General features: G+C 40.3%; 1 protein-coding gene across 2 annotated transcripts; it reads left to right on the top strand.

Annotated features, from left to right (window-relative positions):
* The first annotated feature begins 1,200 nt into the window (after positions 1-1,200).
* Positions 1,201-16,765, top strand: LOC141132984 (gastrokine-1-like). 2 transcript variants are annotated; one of them, XM_073622027.1, is made up of 6 exons: positions 1,201-1,313; positions 2,601-2,642; positions 3,020-3,157; positions 4,031-4,141; positions 8,889-9,024; positions 16,585-16,765. In XM_073622027.1, the coding sequence occupies exons 1-6, from the start codon at positions 1,302-1,304 to the stop codon at positions 16,683-16,685; spliced, it is 540 nt and encodes a 179-aa protein (XP_073478128.1). In that variant the 5' UTR covers positions 1,201-1,301; the 3' UTR covers positions 16,686-16,765. The 2 variants fall into 2 exon arrangements, with proteins under 2 accessions (XP_073478128.1, XP_073478129.1); XM_073622028.1 differs by lacking the exon at positions 16,585-16,765 and adding an exon at positions 10,596-10,876.
* Positions 16,766-20,586: the final 3,821 nt, after the last annotated feature.

Below are 20,586 nucleotides of genomic sequence, written 5' to 3'. Positions count from 1 at the left end.
GTCGTATGCATCGATGCTGCATCGGGGACACCCGAATCGCGATGCATCGATGCAACTATTCATTTCAGCACCCCTAATAGGCAGCACTGATCGGTGGCACTGATGATGAGGCACTGTTGGGCATTGATTGGCAGCACTGGTGGGCATTGATAGGTGGCACTGGTGGGAAAAGGTAGGTGGAACTGTGGGCACTGGTAGGTGGCACTGGTGGGTACTGATAGGTGGGACTGGTGGGCACTGGCAGGTGGCATTGGTGGGCACAGACAAGGCAGTGGCGGCTCTCTTTGTGAGGGACCGATGTCCCTCTGACAGAAGCAGGTGATTGGCTTTTTTTTCCCCTCATGCTGTCAGCGTGAGGGAAAAAAAAGTTTAAATCCCATGGTCAGCTAACATTGGCTGACAGCTGATCACATGGTAAGGCGTCGGTGATCACAGAGCACGCCACGCGCAACCCGCAGGGATATGCTGACAGCGCGTCCTCCCAGCAATTAAGGCCTGCGCTGTAGTCATCATTTCAGCTTCCTTGGCTGAAAACAATAGGAAGGTTTACTTCCACTTTATTGAGACATCCCACTTAGTGTCTGCATCTTCGTAAGGGTCCTTACAAATCTATGGATGGAGTGATGGTCAGGTTGGCGGGGAGTCAAGATCATAGCTCAGCAGAGAAGGCAGAACATTTCTCCATGCCCATCATGTGGGATGTCATTATTGATGGGAATAGGCATAACATTTTAACATTCTTCAGTTCATTACATCATCATCAGAATCACCACCACCACTCATGGCTTCTTTAACATCTATCTAAAAATTATGCTCAAGAACATTTCTGTGTAATATATAAAATTTGCCTTCATGATCTCTGTGCTCACCAACAGCTGCAGCCACCGCCATTTGCCCCCCTGAAAATGAATAATGATTATGAGAAAAAATGCAAGTGGCAGCAACATTTTGCAATGTGTTTGATGTTATATGATACACAGTATACACAAAATTCCAAACACTTTTGTCTGGGAATACTTGACTAAAATGTACACCAGTTCATTCAATATGGGTATTGTCAAATGTATATCAATATCTTATTTACTGGGTTCTAGCCAATGTGTATCCCATAAAATAAATTTGCCCTGGTAGGAAAAGAGAGATAACATTATCAAAGTAATGCGTCACTTTGATATGGACCCTTTCCAATGATGACTGATCAGGGTTCTGCCTACTTAATAAAGATTCATAGTCGCACATATATATTCGAGACAGAGCACTGTACCTTCCCTGCTTCCAGTCCTCTATTCCAGGAAGGCAGAATGAAGGCTTTAGTAAGTATTTGCAATTTATACTATACTTCTCTATACAGATATTTACATCTGTACTACCAACTGGTAATTGTTTTACAAACAACATAAATTGTTCCAGCTGCTAGTTATAGGTATGAATCTGTAGTCAGCGACATATCAATAGCTATTGAAGAGTGAACATATAATTTGTCTGTGGGCATGGAGGTCACTATGCCTCCTGTAATCTCATGCCATTCTCTCTATAAAGGTATATACTATTCCTTATAGTAGTATTAAACCCAAAATCAAAATAATTTAATACATTTCAGCTTACAAACTCTCAGATTTGGTGGCTCCATTTGTCTTCTTTTTTCCTTGTATTTTCACCTGGTGATCTGGCAAGTAAATCTGTTATTTTTCAACTTACTTTGATAGACCAAGCTATCTAAAAAATAATATGTACCAATTATAGTTTTACCACTAGAAACCGGCAAGAAGGAATCTTTGCACGTGTCAGCCAGAGGATACATAAAATTAGGGTGCATTTTAGAAAACACTTCACTTTTAGGGGCAATTACTATAAATGGTATATATTGTGTGTGAACACCATTCTAGATCAGTCTTCTATCTCCACTGCCACTAACACACAGACCAGGTGCTGTCCATCATGGATTCCAATGAGCAAAAAAGAATTCTGGTTGGCCGCACGTCCAGTAAAATCACCTTTATTTCATCAAGTCCATAAAAACATGTTCAAAGACACAATTTGTCACATACCATATGTGAGCTATGACTAAGCACCAAGGAAGCGTGAAACGCGTTAGCTGGTGATGCTGTTCCCCTCTTTTTGTGTTTTTGGACTTGTTTTTATTTGGACTTTCTGAATTGAAGGTGCTTTTACTGGACGTGCGGCCAACTAGAATTCTTTTTTGCTCATTACTACAAATAGTACTTCTTTAAATAACGAAAAGAAAGGTATGTATTGCAATAAATTTCACTAGAATCCTCCATCAATTGTTGAAGACATACTTGACTTTAGGCAATTTAAAAATCAGAATCCTATAAGTATTATCTAATGTAGAAGATGTGATGTAGCCAATGATAAGTAAGGAGATATTTGCTTTATTTTTGTGAAGAAAAGAGAGTGTATTTGGTTGTAATCCATAGCACCACTCTATTTCTATAGTTAACCACCCACCATATCTCCCATTAAATAACCTTATTGAAACCATGTATAAAATATAACTTTGTCTAGATATTGGATTAATGATGAATGTTCCATAGTTACTAAACCAACTGATTTTTTTACTGTCTTTTTTCATTTTACAGATTCTGATCGCTGCCATTCTTGGCGTGTCCTTTGCAACAGATGTAAGTTAAATGCCTTTAAATATATATAATGAACTTACATAGAGAACCTATTAGCAGATACTGATTAGAAATGGCTGGAAACTGATGGCAACAATTTAAAGACTATGATTAGGCATATAGAATATTAACCTCATCTGAGATACAACATACTTAAAGCATTTCATCAGTGTCAGTTGTTTTTATTAATCCCAGAAGGACTATTTTGTGTGGAATGTTATACACACTGTATATTCCAATTTTACTAAACCAGCCAAAAGTATTCTAGGGTACATGTACTACTGATGTATAAATTCAGGCATAAAAAAAATATTCATTGATTTTTTTTTTTTAATGTCGCTTTGTAGATATATTTAATGTGTTTCATTGATATATCTTAGAATGTTGCCGTCAACAACCAGGGCAATGATGGAGGAAATGTACATCAGACAGTGAACATTAACAACCAAGACAATGTCGCTAACATTAACCAGTACAATGGCTTACACTCCTGGAACTCTGTCTGGGATTACCAAAGGGTACGTACCTTCAATATTCAAAAATATGCATTTATTATGAGTAATCTCAAGTAACTAAGCGATCAATGTGGTTTACAAAGGATTTCTGTACAAAGCAACAGTTTTAGATCTCCTTTGACACACATCATTGTTATTCTATATATAGTCCATCTTCCTTCTCGCACTGCACATTCAGTATTCCTGCAAGCTATTTTGTATTTTACCCCTGATTCATCTCATCATATGATACCCCCCACAGCTTCTTCTGTATTGTTTGCCATTACTAGCACTATTGGCAGCATAATCTGTGCTCTTGCCCACTCTTCTGAGTATCAGTTCGAAGTTATCAGACCATATGTCTACATATAGTAGAGCTAGTTGTCTACTCTTTATACTTTTTGATTGTAAACAAGTTAGGCTTAAGCTATGCCTGTGTGTTGGCATCTTAATTTATTTAAAGCTGAACTCAAGGAAAAACACATGCCAGAAAGCACAACCAGATATTGGACTTTTCCTCAGACTATACAGCTTAGTCCAAGACACACCCCGGTCTTAATAAAGAATTTGCACTAAACTTATTAATTTATCTCTGTGCTTTCCACTCCCGTAAGCATGTTCCCTGTAAGCAATGAAACCTTATTTGCTCAGAATGATACCCCTTCCTCTCTTAGCCTGTGCTGCTAAGCAGAGGATAATAGGCTGCTCATATCAAGTCAGATTGAGGTACTTTAACCAGTTCTTCATAAAAATACATATATTATTTTAATGAATATATAATTGGGTTTAATATTTAGCAAATAGCTTTGAATTCTAAAACAAGAATGTGAAAAAAGTGCTGTTTTTCTGATCTGTCAGCTGATTTGGGTCTAATAAACTACTTGTGCTCTATTGCAGGGTGTATTTGCTGCCCGTCTTGTGTCCAAGAGAGCCTGTGTGGTTAGCAGGATGAACAAGAATGTGGTACCTAGCCTGGAACAGCTGAGCAAGGCTACCCAGGAGAAACAAGTAAGAATAATGGGTATTTGCTAACGGATTTTTTATTGTAAAAAATAAATTAAATGGGAATATTTTTAGAAAAAGTATGGTAACAAATACATTTTAAAGTGCAAGTCTACCCAAAATGTGTATCTCAGTTTTGAGTAGATATTAATGAGCTAAGTCTCCCTTTGGCTTCCAAAACAGTTTGTAAAAGTGGATAAGCTTAGACCATCAATTTAGCCATGGTGTCTTAAAGCGTAGCCTCCCCGACGGTATTCCCGGTATTCCCGAGTGTGGGTTAAATTTCAGCACCATTATCGGTAACTCCGAGCCACACTCGGGATTACATTGCAGGATCCTGGTGCTGCTTTACTTACCTTGTCCCCAGGATCCTGCAATGTCCCCCCGCTGTGTCTGTGGGTTCTGTCTCCTCCGAAGCCTCTCCGTGCCAGGCTCCGTTCCCTGCGAGCGTCGCGATGGAGGAGCCTGGCGGCAAATTAAAAAAAAATGTACAAACCATAACACATACAGTACTGTAATCTTACAGATTACAGTACTGTATGAACAGTACTGTAATCTTACAGATTACAGTACTGTATGAAATTATTTCACATCCCTTTTGTCCCCAGTGCTTTGGCCCATGCCCTGCATGCAGTTTTATGTTATATATACTGTTCTTTCTGCCTGGAAACTTGAGATTGTCCATAGCAACCAAAAAGTGTCCCTTTACGTCAAAAGTGGCTTTAGACCAGCTAGAAAACAGCGATAGTAAATTAGAACATTTGCAGAATTGAGCGAGAGTGAATCGTGGGGAAATTTATTTTATTATTATTATATTATTATTTTTTTTTAATTATCTATATTTATTTATTATATTATAATTTATGTTTTTGTGTTTCAAACTTCATCATACCCGGGATATCTACTAGACTCTTGTTTGGACAGATTTAAGTGTGTTATTGTTAAGGATTACAGGCCTACAATATAAAACGCCAAATTTCCATGCAAAATAATTGTACCGCTTTCAGCACCTAGAATCCTAAATAATCATACCGCCAGGGAGGTTAAAGAGATATTGTCACCTTGGTTTGTATGTGAGCCGCTCAGGCTGCTAGGAAGTGTAGTCCTGCGCCCATGCTCCAGACAATGACAGATGAGGGGTTCCAGGCTGATACTGCCACTTCTCTATACACAGCAGGTCTTCTTCTGATGTGTGGCTCCCGGGATCTTCAGCTCTCATATATCAGATATTGTCACCTTGCCTATTCAAAGCAAAGGACCGCCCCCTGACCTAATGATGCTCCCCTTGCCAGCGCTTCCTCACCACTCATTCCTCCACCACAGCTTGGACAGCATCCAGTGCTTCTAGCTTTATAAAGCTCTAGTCAGACCTCATCTGGAGTTTTCCATTCAGTTCTGGTCACCAGTCCTCCGAAGGGATGTGCTGGAGCTGGAGAGAGTCCAAAGAAGGGCAACAAAACTATTAAGGGGACCGGAGGACCTCAATTACGAGGAATGGCTGCAAACACTAAATTTATTCTAGCTGGAGAAAAGACGCTTGAGAGGGAAAATGATAGCGATACACAAATAGCTCAATGGGGATTCCTGCATAGGAAATAAACTATTCAGTCCTAGGGAGTGTAAAAGGGCACGGGCCCACACAATGAGATTGGAGGAGAAGTGGTTTAACCTCAAAATGCGTAGGGGGTTATTCACTGTTAGGGCAATAAGAATGTGGAACTCTCTCCCCTAATTGATGGTGGATGTAGGGAGTCCCTGTGTCCCCACTTAAGAATAAGAATAAGATGGACTATTGTCTTTTTTCAACCTTACCGACTATGTAACTATGTAGTTATGGATGATCAAGTGATCTCCTCCAGCATGAAAGAGCTAGGGTCTAGCAGCCAATTGCTAGACCTATGAACATGACAGAAAAAATGATGGCACGGTTATCCCTTGATACTGACACCAACTTACCCTGGGAATGTTCGTGCTGGCTGTGACAGGAGAAGGATCAGTGGGAAAGAGCTGGCAAGGTGGGTATCAGTGAGTTGGGTAGGGGGAGGGTCATTTTAAAAGTTGTCACCACATCTCCTAAAATGCCCCGTTTTTTCGTTAATGCTTTCCTATAGATTTAAAAAGAAAAAGTTGATTTCAAAAGTGTTGTACATTATGGTCATCTGGTATTTTTTGTCCAGATGTGGTTGCGCCTTTTTAAGCTCAACCCAACCCAAACTTTTTTTCTAACATTTGCTGCTGAGATGTGGAAGATTAGAAGAACCTTCGGGTGTGTCCCCTCACTTTTCGTTCTGCTGGCCTTTGCCCTGTGGGTTCACTCTGTTGTGATGGGCTGTAAATGTACGTTGTATCTATCCTTATGTTTCAAGAATCTGGAAAATGATGTTTTCTAAGGTAAACTTATCCAAGCACACAACAGTAATTGGACATAAAAACATTTTTTTTTCGTTTTTACATATGCACATGTGATTTGTTCTTTATATTATGTTTAAGCATCAATATTTACATGTATCTCTGCCAAGTGTAGCAAAACAGGGGTGGAGGTTTTTTGTTCTGGAAACAGTTTTCTTTATTTTGCACAAATGCAATTGAAATTTGAAAAAAAATGCTAAATGGCAAGAAGCAATCCAATTCAACATAACATACATTATGTTAAATATGTGTTTATATTATTTAGTGTTTTACTCTTAAATGTTAGCAGTTGTGGCCATTGAGCCACTTTACATGATGACAAGGAGATCATTTATGGAAACTAGAGGCAAGGAATAAAGTGGGCTTGCTTAGAACAGCCAGTCATATTTAAAGTGGAAATTGAGACAGAGGGGGAAATACCTTTTTCCCTCTTTTTTTATAAGTGATCGCATCTCCTCTGTTCTCAGCTGCATGAGCGCTGGGGGCAGGAGAAGCAGCAGCATACTGATCTTCCACAGGGAAAGGCCATGCAGAGGGGGCATGTCAGGAAGGGCTGTGTTAATGAATGGGCACACCTGGGCACTGCCCAGGGGTGCCAGCTGCATGGGAGGCCCCTGCACTTTCCCCAAAGCAGCTGGTTCTTGAGCCCACGCTGTCCCAAAATTGGGGGCCCCATGATGGCACTGAGAGTGATGGATGCACAGGGGAGGCATGCTTGCAGCGTTGCACTGTGCTGTGCCGAACGATACCTATTATTTCACAGCCAGCAGGGAGGGGCAGAGCCGGAGTGCCAGTGATGCTCTGACCCTGCCCCATGCAGCTTGAATCCTCGGAACTCGAAGGCCGCGGAGTAGGAGCTGGAGTGGGAGCCGCTGAGTCGGCAGCACTGAGAGCCCACCTGCGGAAGTAGCATTGTGGATGGTTTCATGGTGAGCCCAGCTGTCCAGCACTGTTTGCACCGAAGGGCTTGGAATGCCCGGAGGGATGCTTCCTCCTTCGCCCCTCCTTCTGCCTGCTTGATTGGTATAGGTGAGTCCAGTGCTGGAGGTGGGCACATAGCCAAAAGTTTACATGCACTATATCTCAACTGGAAAAGGGGGTACTACATGGATGGAATAATGGTGCTGGGGGGTATCAAGGGTGTATGGGGAAAAACAATGCTGAGAGGGGATCTGGGGTGTATAGGGGGTAGCAATGCTTGGGGTAGCTTGGATGGCTATAGTGCTAAAGGTATCAGGGATGTAGTGGGGTCATAATACAAGGGGTATCTTATGGTATATGGTAACAGTGCTGGGGGGAATATCTAGGGTGTAGAGGGGTCAGAGTGCTGGGGGGATATCTAGGGTGTAGAGGGGTCAGAGTGCTGGGGGATATCTGGGGTGTAGAGGGGTCAGAGTGCTGGGGGATATCTGGGGTGTAGAGGGGTCAAAGTGCTGGGGGGATATCTGAGGTGTAGAGGGGTCAGAGTGCTGCGGGGATGTTTGGGGTGTAGAGGGGTCAGAGTGCTGGGAGATATCTGGGGTGTAGAGGGGTCAGAGTGCTAGGGGGATAACTAGGGTGTAGAGGGGCCATAGTGCTGGGGAGTCATCAATCTAGCAGATGTATTATATGCACAGGACAGCTCTGTTACTTTATGTATGTAGTATTTTCCCACTGTTTCATTGCTGTACAGAATGATCATGTAGTTAATGCGGAGCTCCACCCAAAAGAGGAAGCTTCGCTTGTCTGCCCCCTACCTACTTGATGTCTGTTTACTTGCACTGTGTCCATTGTAGGGGCCCCAGAGCATTACTTTGCCCAGGGGCCCATGATGCTATTAAGACGGCCCTGATGTCAGGACACATTTGATTGTTCGAGGAGAGCAGGGTAAGTTCCAACACAGCTCGAGAACTGACCACGGTGTGTTCTCCTGTTTAGTGTGGTCAGTTTTTAAAAGGAAAGCAGAGGGACTGGCAGGATCACCAGGGATTTCACTCAAAGGAAGCAATAGAAAGAGAACAGGAGACTTTTTCATACAAGTACATGGTACAACGGGCCTGTATCAGAAATATGAAATGTTGGGTTTACATATTCTTTAAGCCAGTCTGCAAGTTTTAAATGTGTAATTCTTAGCGAGATGCTACCTAAACTGTGAAACCCCCATTCTAAGAATCCCCCCCATTCTAGGAATCCCATTTGTCAGTAGATATAAAAAAAAAATGTATTTGAAATTGCAGGAATACACAGTATATACACCCTATCAAATCTTTACAGAATTAAATCAGAATAAATTCACTAACACATTATGTGGGACTGAGTTACCTGTTTTATAGCCAGTATGTCATATATCTTTTTTATTTTCCAGAACCCCAATGCTCCTCCTCCACGATCTCTGACCTACACAGTCTCCCAGACCCGGGTGAAGAACATGGCCCCATATGGCAGCCAGATTGAAGCTCTCTGCAAAGGTGTACCAACTTTCTTTGCCCAGGAAGTACAAGGTATACCAGAATTTTCAATGGTGTCCTTTTCTCGTAATGTATGTTTAGTTAATTTAAAGTAATGGTTTAGATACATATTTATTTACTGTGCTACAGAATCTGCCAACGGAGGTGTTATTTTGTTCAGTCATCATAATTGGGATTTACAGACTTCTGCCACACTACTTAGCCAGGAAGATCATTCTACTGCACCTTGGTTCATCTATATAGCTTCTTGAGGCACCTCCCTGCTCACTGGAAAGAGGTGATGATGCTGATCCTTTGTCCGATTAGCAGATTAAAGGTGGAGAGGTGACACAGAAAACTGTATTGCTGAACCAGGAAATGAAGTGTGCCTATGGCTTTGGCTGTGCATTGTGGCAGAAACATGGAAATCATGAGACTGGCTATAAGAAAATGCAAATTCTCAGACAGGTACAACAGAAATGTGCATATTAAAATTGCGTATGTAGCTGACTGGTCAGGATTTTAATTAACTAAAGTAGAATTCCAAGTTAATTCTCAAGCAGAGCTCAACCCAAAAGGGGTAGCTTTGCTTGTTCGCACACCCCCCCCCTTCCACTGCTACATTTGAGAGAAGGGAGCGGGTACCTGGTTTGACAGGTACCCGCTCCCACTTCTGGTTAAGATTGCCATGGCAATCTACAAGTATGTTCGGCCCCTCCTCCTTCCCCCTGCTGCCTTCTCGGACACACACACAAGTCCCAGAATATGGCTGGATCATTCACAGATTAACTGTACACAAAGTCAATTGAAGAATCAACACGGGTGCCAACATCACTGGATCCCTGGACAGGTAAGTGTCCTCATTTCAGTATTTGTAGCTGTTGACTTTTAATTTTTTTGGGGAGACTCCTCTTTAAACTGTCCCCTACCCCTATACTAACTAAGCTGTGGAAGAAAGATGCAAATACTTACCTAGTCTCAGGCCTCTCTGGTCTGGTCACGTAATCTCCCCTGCCAGCTGAGGAATAGGGAGGGCAATCAACAATGGCTGGTAATGCCTGTGCGTTGACATCACCTATATGCTTACTATGGCCCTTTCTTTTTTGGCGCTGCCCCCTCTCCCCTACAGCCAATGATAGATGACACAAGGGAGCCAATCATGTGAATGAAAAGTATACAAATCTTTCTTCTATAGGTTAGTAAATATAGGTGTTGGGGGCAGTTTAAAGATTAGTTAAGACTAGCTTTCTGTTTTCATTCTATAACAGCATAACAGATGATTATCACACCCTTTTTAACCTAGTGATCATTTATAATTGATTCACTGGATTCCTCATACTGAATATTGTGCTATCTGTTTTGGTGGCATTTCTATATTCACATTGTTCTCACATTCTCTTAACTTTTACTTTCCTTCTGTAGCACTTTTCTTTGGCTTGTTTAAAAACTCAAAGCTGAGTGTCAGTTAATGATTCCAAATAATCAAAATTTTGATTTAAAATGCAATAAATCTGGTCAACAGATACTTTCAACAGTAAGATGCTGTACACGAGGCCCTGATGTGTTTATTGTAGTTAGTCAGCTTATTATTTGTTGGTGTTATATTTCCTCTTGGTCTCTCTTAGGTACTGGTCTATTTGTCAATCTACATGGCTGCACTGACCTCGGCATTCTGAGATTCTTGGGCATCTCTCTGTGTGGCAATATTGGATGTTAGAGTTGTGGCCCTTACTGCTCCTAATCTAAATGACCGTGCCTGGCTGCTGTGATTCTTGTCCCATCTGATCTCTACTCGTCTAACTCTTGTGTGTCCACTGGTCAGATTGTCCATCTTCTCTGTTTTTGTTTTTTTATATATAAAGTAAGATCATGTGTTTATTAATAAATGACTACTAAGAACACACAACTAACTGTTTTCCAGTACTTCCTTTGATAAGCACTGCTACTATTATCATCCAATAATAATTGCATGCATCTACAGTGATGGGTCATCATAACAAATCTATATGTGTTTTATAAACTGGTTTATATTAAAGCGACTTAAAGTTGAAATCCGCAATACAATTGAGCACCCAGCTGAAATACATATATAGTTGCTGTTTTACCTGCAAAAGATTTGCATTTCTGTCCAGCCAGTCCTGGGATATACACAGCCATACCAGGCAAACCTGTAAGGTTGGTGATGACTTTTCTCTACTACAGTTCAGCACTTTCTCTTCAACCTTTTGTTGGACAGTGAAAAGCAGAAGTTCACAGTGATGTCATCCATCTGTTCACTGTGCTCTCTCCTTCTGTCACAATATTCCCTCAGCACATGTGCAATGCCCCTAGTGTTGTCTGTCCTTCTCTGAATCTGATTAAACCAATTGAGTCTACAGCACAAATTAACCTCTTGTTTAAATCAGCTTCCCCTCATTCAAAACCAGCATATATGCAGCACACTTGCAGCAGTGACAGCCAAGCTCAGCATTGCTGCAATAAGGGCAGAGAAAATGAACTGCACACACAGCCATGAGCAGGGGTTGTGGCGGGTGTGCCTGGGCACATTCTAATCACCCTGTATGGTGCAGATTCCCCCTGTTGTCTGGTGCTGATATTTCACCAAAGCCTCCCAACGGGGCTCCCCAAAAAATTGTAAAAAAAATAAACATTATTATTGTAAGAAAATAATTTAAAAAATTAAATAATGGAAATAAAAAAGTACTGACATTGTCCAATGCCCTACTAACCCCATCCACTATCTTACTGACACCAACCTCTGCTCTACTGATACATCAACTGCTCTACTGACACCATCCTTGTTTAAATTTATATGAGTATGTGTCTATATACTGTATAAATATATATATATTTATATATATTATATAAACACACACATGTGCTGTGCATAGACACATGTGTGTTTAAACTTTGGGGTGCACACCCTAATGCAACAGGCTGCGCACACCTATGACTGCACATGTGCAGGTTGAGGACAAGGGAGAGCACCCACTCCTGTGATGCTGATGATGAGGGTGCCATAAACAGCCTACAGGTATATTAATTACATTAAGCAACATTCAAAGCTGCACAGTTTATTTTAAACTACTAGGGCCCCTTGACTGCACAATCTACTTTATTCAAAAGGTGAACTTAGGCCTCATACTGTACACACTGGTTTATTGTAAACACTATTTTTCCTAACAGGAGAAAATCAGTGTTAAAAACGCACCTAAGCCACGCTTTTTCAAACACAGTTAGGCGTGTTTAGACCCTATCAGGCACATATTGGTGTGTATTTATTTCATTAGTCAGAATTTGTATTTATTCTGACTACTGAATTGTTCAAGAGCTAAATGGACCTACTGCTTAGCAGTGTTTAACTCCATTTGGTGTTTTTTATGCCCAAAAGCTCTTCCGTGTTCAGTAGAAGGAGCTTTGACTGCCTCTAAATGCTGCTCCTAAACTCCTCTAAAAGCCTATGTGTACATGGAAACATAAGGGTTGATTTACCAAAGGCAAATAGACTGTACACTTTGCAAGGACATTTTCTCCAGAGCTTAGTAAATGAGGTAAGGCTTCACTTTGCAAAGAACACCCAATCACATGCAAGGAAAATAAAAAAACAGCATGTTTGCTTGCACATGATTAGATGACGGAAGTTAGCAGAGATTCCCTTCATTTACTAAGCTCTGGAGCAAATGCCCTTGCAGACTGCACAATCTATTTACCTTTAGCAAATCAACCCCAAAGGCTTTTATTGAGGTGTGTTCAGAGACTTAGGCAAAAAATGCCAAAAGGCCCAAAAATATCAGTTTAGGAGCAGCAGTGTGCATGAGGCCTTAATCTTTAAGTACATATACCTTGTTACTACCAGGGTGTTTATAGCCTTCAGGCCTCTGGTGTCAGTTGAATTAATCATTTATGTGTCATTTCTTACCATAAAGCATGATGGTCATCTTAGCCTCTAGCTTGACATGTGCCAAGAATGGGCATTATCCTCTGCAGAATGTTAAATGATAAACACTGGGTCTGGCCAGGGCTGGGCAGTCCAAATTTTGCCTGGTCTGCATTTGAGGACTGTACATTTTACAGCTGAAAACTGATAAGGAAGGTGATAAGAAGGGTGTGGAGCATCTGAGACCTCTAGGTGAGACAGAATGTCACAGAGGGGACCAACATACTGCTAACACCCTGGTTGCAAAGTAGAAGTTAACTTTGTTGTTTTCTAAAGTTGTTTTCTTGCCTCTGTTCATCTACAGTGGCATCTTACACAGATCAGTTACGTAAATGCCAGATGTTGAGAATATTACTAGCTCTCTTTTTATAATTATTTTATGTCACATTTTGGTCACTTTTCAGATCTCCAGTAGTACTGTATTTCAACTTCCAATTTGACTGAAATGTATCAAATATTTACCAAAAAATGTTGTATTTATTGCAATCATGCAGTCACCCAGATACATTCCAGAGCCTAATTTCAGTGTGAATAGATTATTACACATGTCATTTGTTCCATACAAGAAAAAAAGGAGGCTCACAAAAACACAAGGAGAACACACATACTCTACAGAGATAGTGTCTCTTCTAAAAAATAATCACAGGACTGCAAGAAAATATTGGAAGACACGCACCTCTTGGGGTGTACTCACACTAATGATTATGTGCTATAATGTTTGACCCCCAAACTCCAGTTCCCTTGACGATTAAGGTAGTTCAGTACCATGTTTGGGCACAGTTCAGCATACCGTGCTGTGGCTCACTTGAAAGTAATAGTCTGGGGGAAGGTTCAGTTGGACTCAAGCCTGAGAATGGAACTTGAACACTGGAGAGCATTAGATCTCTTTATACTCTTTTAGTAAGCGTACAGATGGCTCAAAACAAAACTAAACTCTACATCCTTTACAGTCAAGCTGCCATCTTAACTTATTTGATCTGCAGTTCCCATGGTACTGCACGTGATCAGTTATGATACCTGCCATTTGATGGCTTGATCGTTCAGTTGAGAGCACAAACAATTGTAACAGTTATCATTCAAAACATGCCATGAATGTAACTGTTTTTGAAATAGTTAAATCAAAGGGCTTAATTCTGCTTTAAGTATTCTTGAGCCCAGCATAATGCGAGAGCAAGCTAGTGAGGGAGTAGGGAAAGTCGTGCTTGGGCAAGGTACAAGGCAACCATGCCTAGTGTGAGGACACCCTTAAAAACACCATATTTATTTGGGTGAAATAAATAAAACCTGATGTATAATTAATTATTTAGTAAGCCATATCAACCAGTTAGTTTTTTTAAAGCTGAAATTTAAATATATTAGGCCAAGTTAACAAAATCTATTTTTTTAGGTTTTACTCTTAACAAGCATTGTCTTGTTACTGGGTCAACTTGTTAGCACATTCCTCTACTATGGACATAACTGACTACACTTTATAAAAAAAGTTTTGGCAGGAGTTTTGCTTCAAGATAAATAGAGATGCCCATACTTACCCACCTAGCCTATGCAGGCACCATCTTTGTTTGTAGCTCTTGAGAAACCAAGAGTATTCTAAAAGCAGGGCCTGCCACATATTACAGTGGTTGGCATTTAGGATCTAGTGTAAAACTCCTTTAAAGCTCCTCCCTAGATATTAACAACCTTGCTCCCTACCAACTGTTTGCTGACTTAGTTACAAAACAATCCTAAACTATGAGCCCCTAATGCTTTTAGAGAAAATAAAAGCTCAAGATACTTACCTAAATCCATGGTCATGTGACATGCCAGGCCAAGAGTCTTCTGTCTGCTTCAGTTCAGAGAAGGGTCCGTCTTCAGGTGTCCACATCTGTGCTTAGGCAATGTGAACCATTCCTATTGGGTGTCCAGTGGCGGAGGCCTCTAAGACTCCAGAAAACTGCTTATCATCACGAAGAAGAGAATGGTTTGCATTGGCACAGAAAGCTGTGTTTGATCTCTGGTCTCTATGTACAGAAGCACCAACAGTGAGGCATAAGGATGGTGGAATCAGGTAAGGAAAAATCACTGTCATAGTGTTTTTAATGAGGCAATGGAAGGGAAGGAGGGACGGAACAGGATTTTTAGTATGCTCAGAGATGGAATGTAAAATATCTAACATTGCCCTACACAGTGATTGCAGGAAAAAAAAACATTTGGCAGTCAGTACAGCAGCAATATTTTAATTTTCTGGCTTACGTTTGGAATTTTCCAGACTAATGGATCTCACAGTAGTACATAAACATGTTAATTTTTGGTGGTATTACGTCAAGGATGCCTAAGCATAAAAAAATGTTCAGAAAGATTAAGTAAAAAAAAAACAAGAACAAGATAATTGTCATGTCATCGGAGACTGAATTGCTTCCACCCACTGATCTATCAGGGAGACGCGTGATTCAGCACATGCAGCAAATTAGTATTAAAGCCAAGAATAGAAGACATTTGCATTATAATGTTCTAAAACTTATTGCCCTGTGAACACATGAAGAAAGCAGAACTTTGACTAGAGAAATACAAATTGATAGTGTTTTACATTGACGGACACATTAATGGCAGAAAATAACCAAATGGTATAATGAGGGCAGTTATTTTCCATTTATTTTCCTATTATCAATGTTTACACAATGATTTTAATATACTACTTCTGGCGATATAGTATTACAGTATGACAAGTCTGAGAAAAAGTAGTTTGTTCAAAAGTTATTGGATGGTAAAAATACTACCCAACATTCTTCTTTGCAGATGAGAGTCTATTAGGTTGGGCTTTGTCATTTCCCTCCTTCCCCCTTCTATACCTTGCTGCTGCCTGTATGGTGTCAGAGAATTCCCCATATATATCATTTGGGCAGCAGCGCAAGCAGCAGGGAAAGGACAGGACCTGCCATGGAAACTACACAGAACAACAATTTCATGGCTTCAAATCTAAGAATAATTTTTACACAAAGGCTTTCCACAATTGTGCCCAACCCAATGGAAATGTTTGTGGGTAGTGGTCTTCATTGGGGAAATATTCTATTACTGTAATTTACTATGTAAGTAGAGGCACTAAACATTTTCAGTAAGAAGGGCCTTTTCACATCGGTAGCATCCATTCCATTCAGCAAGGGATTTGTGAACAGATCCCCCGCTGAACCAGAGCCAAATGGAAGAGATGCCATGTTTGTTCAGTTTTTTTCCTCCATCATAAGATGGGAAGTATGATGGACCCATGTTAGGTCTATGGGAAGGAGGATGCAAACAGAAATTACATCTTTTTACCTTCAATACATCAGGTTTAGGTCCGAATAATCACCTAACCTATTCCAATGTTTTATTTTAGACTACCTAGATGTACTTTGAGGTAATTGGATGTAAGCGGACGCACATCTGTTTACATCTATCAGCCCACATTCTAACATTGAGCTTCAGTTTAGATCTACCTGAAAAGCATTGGCCACTGCAACTAATCACATGGTGATTTCAATAATATAACCTGTATTTCAACCAAACATGCGAACTTCAATTTTATAATATGTAATTAAAAAAATAGCTATAATTAGGGTGAGTTTACTTAAAGCTTAAAAAAAAAGAGAACTATTTGATATGTATGAAGAACTCAGCTTTAAAGATTTTTTTTTTAATCCCATTGTTTTTACATTGTTTTGTAGATCCAGACTTCTATGGAACAGGATGCTCCACTAATGGAATTGTCAATATTCTGGGAATCACAATTTGTGGGGGTCCCGTCAACTGTGTAGAGCAACTGTAATTTTTCACTTCTTCTCTAAGATGTCAGACGTCTTCTCATTTGATACTAGCTTGATGCGTTTTCATTTAATAGTTTAGGAAATCACATAGATATAAAATTGCTTGTATAAATGGCATTTTCTACAATAAATAAATTGTTCAAAAAACAGTGTGAGCTTTGTTTACTATTGGGGGAGTTTCACACAGGTGAAAAAGCAGACAGGTGAAGCTCATTATCAAAGCACCTGCTATTGCCCTGTACGTACAGATACACACAAGTGTACGAGACTCCCATAGGAAACTGAGTTATACAAAGTGGAAAAAAGAAAAACGTAGGTCTGTTGCACATAGCAACCAGATTTCAAATGGCATTCTTTTTATCTTTGGTTTTAAAATAGCAGCAGGAATCTGTTTGTTATAGATACTTTTTTTTCCACAACCTGATCATTTTAAAGGTAATAATTCCCATCTCTGTTCTGTCTACTGTTGTCGTACCTATGCATATATTTGTTTAGAGAAAAGTTAAGGAGGGATACATATACAGACATTTACATAATGTGAACGGTTTGGAAATCTAAAACTAGTTACTGTATTATTAATAAAACAATATTAAATACATTAGGGGGCATCCTGCTGATCACACCCACAAAACTACACTCTCACACCCTTATTTGTAGCCTACCCCCCCCCAACCCCCCAACCTCCCAATTTTTAACACTTAGTCACAGACTTTTGGAACAAAAGGCAGGCTTTGGAGGTATAAAGACAAAATACTGGACACCATGATTCAGAGTTGAGAGCTCAGGATTAGATAGCACAGAGAGTTCCAAGGTCAAGATAAAGTAGCGCACAGAGTTCAGGGGTCAGAAATAGGTAGCGCACAGAGTTTGGAAGTCAGGATTAAGTAATGCAGAGAGTTTCAAGGTCAGGATTAAAGAACTCAGAGAGCTCTAAATTCAGGATTAGGTAATGCACAAAGTTCAGGGGTCAGGATTAAGTAATGCACAGAGTTCAGGGTCGGGATCAAGTAACACACAGAGTTCGGGGTCAGAATTAACTAATGCCAGGGGTCAGGTCCAGGGGTCAGGATTAAGTAATGCACAGAGTTCAGGGTTCAGGATCAAGTGATACAAAGAGCTCAGATGTCAGGATTAAGTAACACACAGGCTGCAGGGGTCAGGAGTAAGTAACGTACAGAGTTTAGGGGTCAGAATTAAGTAACACACAGAATACAGAGGTCAGGATTAAGTCATGCACATAAATCATGGGTCTGGATTAAACAATGTACAGAGTTCAGGGGTCAGGGTTAGGAGCTCATGGATCAGGTTATCACCAAGTTACTCACAGATTGCGGCTTGTGTCTCAATCATCCCCAGGGCCAAGCAGCAGCTGAATAGTGAATTTTTTTACCAGCTTATCTCGCTGCATTGTAAGTGCTTCAATCCAAAGCAGCATGACTGTAGTAGTCTGCATGTGCAGCATAAATTGTGCTGCACTTGTGGAGTGCTCTAGCACAGTGGTCATCAACTCCTGTACTCGGGGCCCACTAACAGGCCAGGTTTGCAAGATAACTGAAATACGTCACAGGTGATATTATTTGCTGCTCAGTGATTGCAGTATTCTAGTCTACGTCTTCCCAAGGGAATAGATAAAACCTGGCCTGTTAGTGGGCCCTGAGGACAGGGTTGATGACCACTGCTCTAGCAGCACCATTTTTGCATGTGACAAGTTTGAGCATGCACACTGCAAAGTTTACGGTGACCAGCTGCCAGGGACAAGTCCAAGGAAATCCAATTCGATGGGACAGATCACTTACAAAGGGGACTGTGACCAGGAAAAGGAGAGGAATATCAATCTTAAAGTGACACTAAACTCATTTTTTTACATCAATCATTCTAAAATATCAACTATACTATAGCTCAGTTGTTTTTTTTTTAGGCTTAATTTTTTTTCGTTCTGTGCACACTTCCTAGGAGCAAAGTTCCGAAATCACCAAATCCAGATCTCAGAAGACTAGTAGTCAAATGCTACAGATATACAGCTGTGAGGCTGGATGCGCAAGAGTACCTAGGCACCCTCACATACACAGAAGCGCGCTGCTATTTTTTAGGAGGAATTCCAGGCAAAGGATGAATTTCAGTTTACTGCTTAGGCACTTTTAACATTTCCTAATATTCACTATAACAGATTTTAACCCTCCTGGTGGTATTCCTGAGTGTGGCTCGGGGTTAAATTTCAGTACCATTAGCCACACTCGGGATTGCATTGCAGAGTCCTGGTACAACATCCTCCGCCGAGCGTCGTGACGCATGTGGGAGGAGTCCGGCGGCAAATTCAAAAAGTACAAAAAACATAACACATACAGTACACTGTAATCTTACAGATTACATTACTGTATCAAATTATTTCACATCCCGTTTGTCCCTAGTGCTTTGTCCAGTGCCCTGCATGCAGTTTTTATATTATGTTCTTTCTGCCTGGAAACTTGAGATTGTCCATGGCAACCAAAAAGTGTCCCTTTACATCAAAAGCGGTTTTAGACCAGCTAGAAAACAGCGATAGTAAATTAGAACACTTGCAGAATTGAGCGATAGTGAATCGCAGGGAAATTCATTTTATTATTATTATATTAATTATTAATTTATAATTATTTATAGTTATTTATTATATTATAATTTATGATTTCGTGTTTCAAACTTTATCATACCTGGGATGTCTACTAGACTCTTGTTTGGACATATTTATGTGGGTTATTCCTAAGAATTACAGGTCTACAATATAAAATGCCAAATTTCCATGCGAAACAATGTACCGCTTTGAGATTCAAAAATCTGACATAACCATACTGCCAGGGAGGCTACGTTCAGGTTTACGTAAAGCCTGAGATTACAGATTGTTTTAGGCTGATGTATTTGCATATTGTTAGTAAAGACATGTTATAGGATAATAAAGTCAGCATTTTTTTGTTTATTGTGGTCTTAATAGGATATATATACCCTATATAGAGTTTAATTTATAGATAGTAGTTTTTTCACTGTTAGCTCTCTTTGTGGTATGTCATTGCTACATTGTTAATGTTCATATGATCATTTGTAAATAGTTGCTGACATCTAGTGGTTGTTTTATAGAAATCTAGAAAATGTGTTATCATTAAACTTGAACATAATAAAGCAGTTCTTTTTTGCTCTAAATGAAACCTTTACTGAAAATATTTGGTGGCTGCCATTGCTGACACCCTTCTAACTTTGCAAGTTGTCTAGCTATTAAAGTGACCCTGTCACTTCCGAAGAATGTAAAACAAAAAAAATGGATACTTATCTTTCCCTCTGTCAGTGCCACCAATCTCGCTCCTTACTGGTGCAAAAGACTCTTGTATATTGGGCACGTTTCCAGCTGTATTGAATGCCTAGTTTCCCTCTTCTCTCAGTGGTTTCTCCTGCTGACCTCTGCCTGTCCTGCTTGCCTTTGTTCTAATGCAAAGCTACCACAGTCCAAAGAATCTTTTGCATCAAACACTTTGGCCCTCTTAACATTTTGCGATTTGGGATCGCAGGCGGAATCACTAGGATTCTGCCTGCAAATCCAAATCACCTGGCAATCGCAGCACAATACGCTGTGCACATTAGGGTGCTATTATCTTTAAATGGCACCCGAACATGATGTGATTCTGCCATAATTGTCTCATGTCAGAGATGAGTGACAATCGCAGCTAACTGTGCCTTTCTGTGAATCTTGTCTCCCGAAAAGGAGAAGAAGCATCCTTTTGGATGACAAACGTGCAAAGGGATGCCCATTCAAGTAAATTAGCTGCCTTATGCAACACACAGTGGTTGATTTATTAAAGGCAAAAAGACTGTGCACTTTGGAAAGTGCAGTTGCACATGGCAAGAGCAGTTGCTCCAGAGTTTAGTAAATGAGCAATA

The sequence above is a fragment of the Aquarana catesbeiana genome, linkage group LG03, assembly GCF_042186555.1.
Source record: "Aquarana catesbeiana isolate 2022-GZ linkage group LG03, ASM4218655v1, whole genome shotgun sequence".
NCBI lineage: Eukaryota > Metazoa > Chordata > Amphibia > Anura > Ranidae > Aquarana > Aquarana catesbeiana.
The sequence above is the reverse complement of the archived record's forward strand: the minus strand, read 5'-3'. Positions and strand labels throughout refer to the sequence as shown.

What these genes read in the sequence shown, in the direction of transcription:
- LOC141132984 (XM_073622027.1), top strand. An exon ending in AGGCTACCCAGGAGAAACAA is followed by an intron (nt 4,142 to 8,888) that starts GTAAGAATAATG and finishes TTTATTTTCCAG; the next exon opens with AACCCCAATGCTCCTCCTCC. An exon ending in CTTTGCCCAGGAAGTACAAG is followed by an intron (nt 9,025 to 16,584) that starts GTATACCAGAAT and finishes ATTGTTTTGTAG; the next exon opens with ATCCAGACTTCTATGGAACA.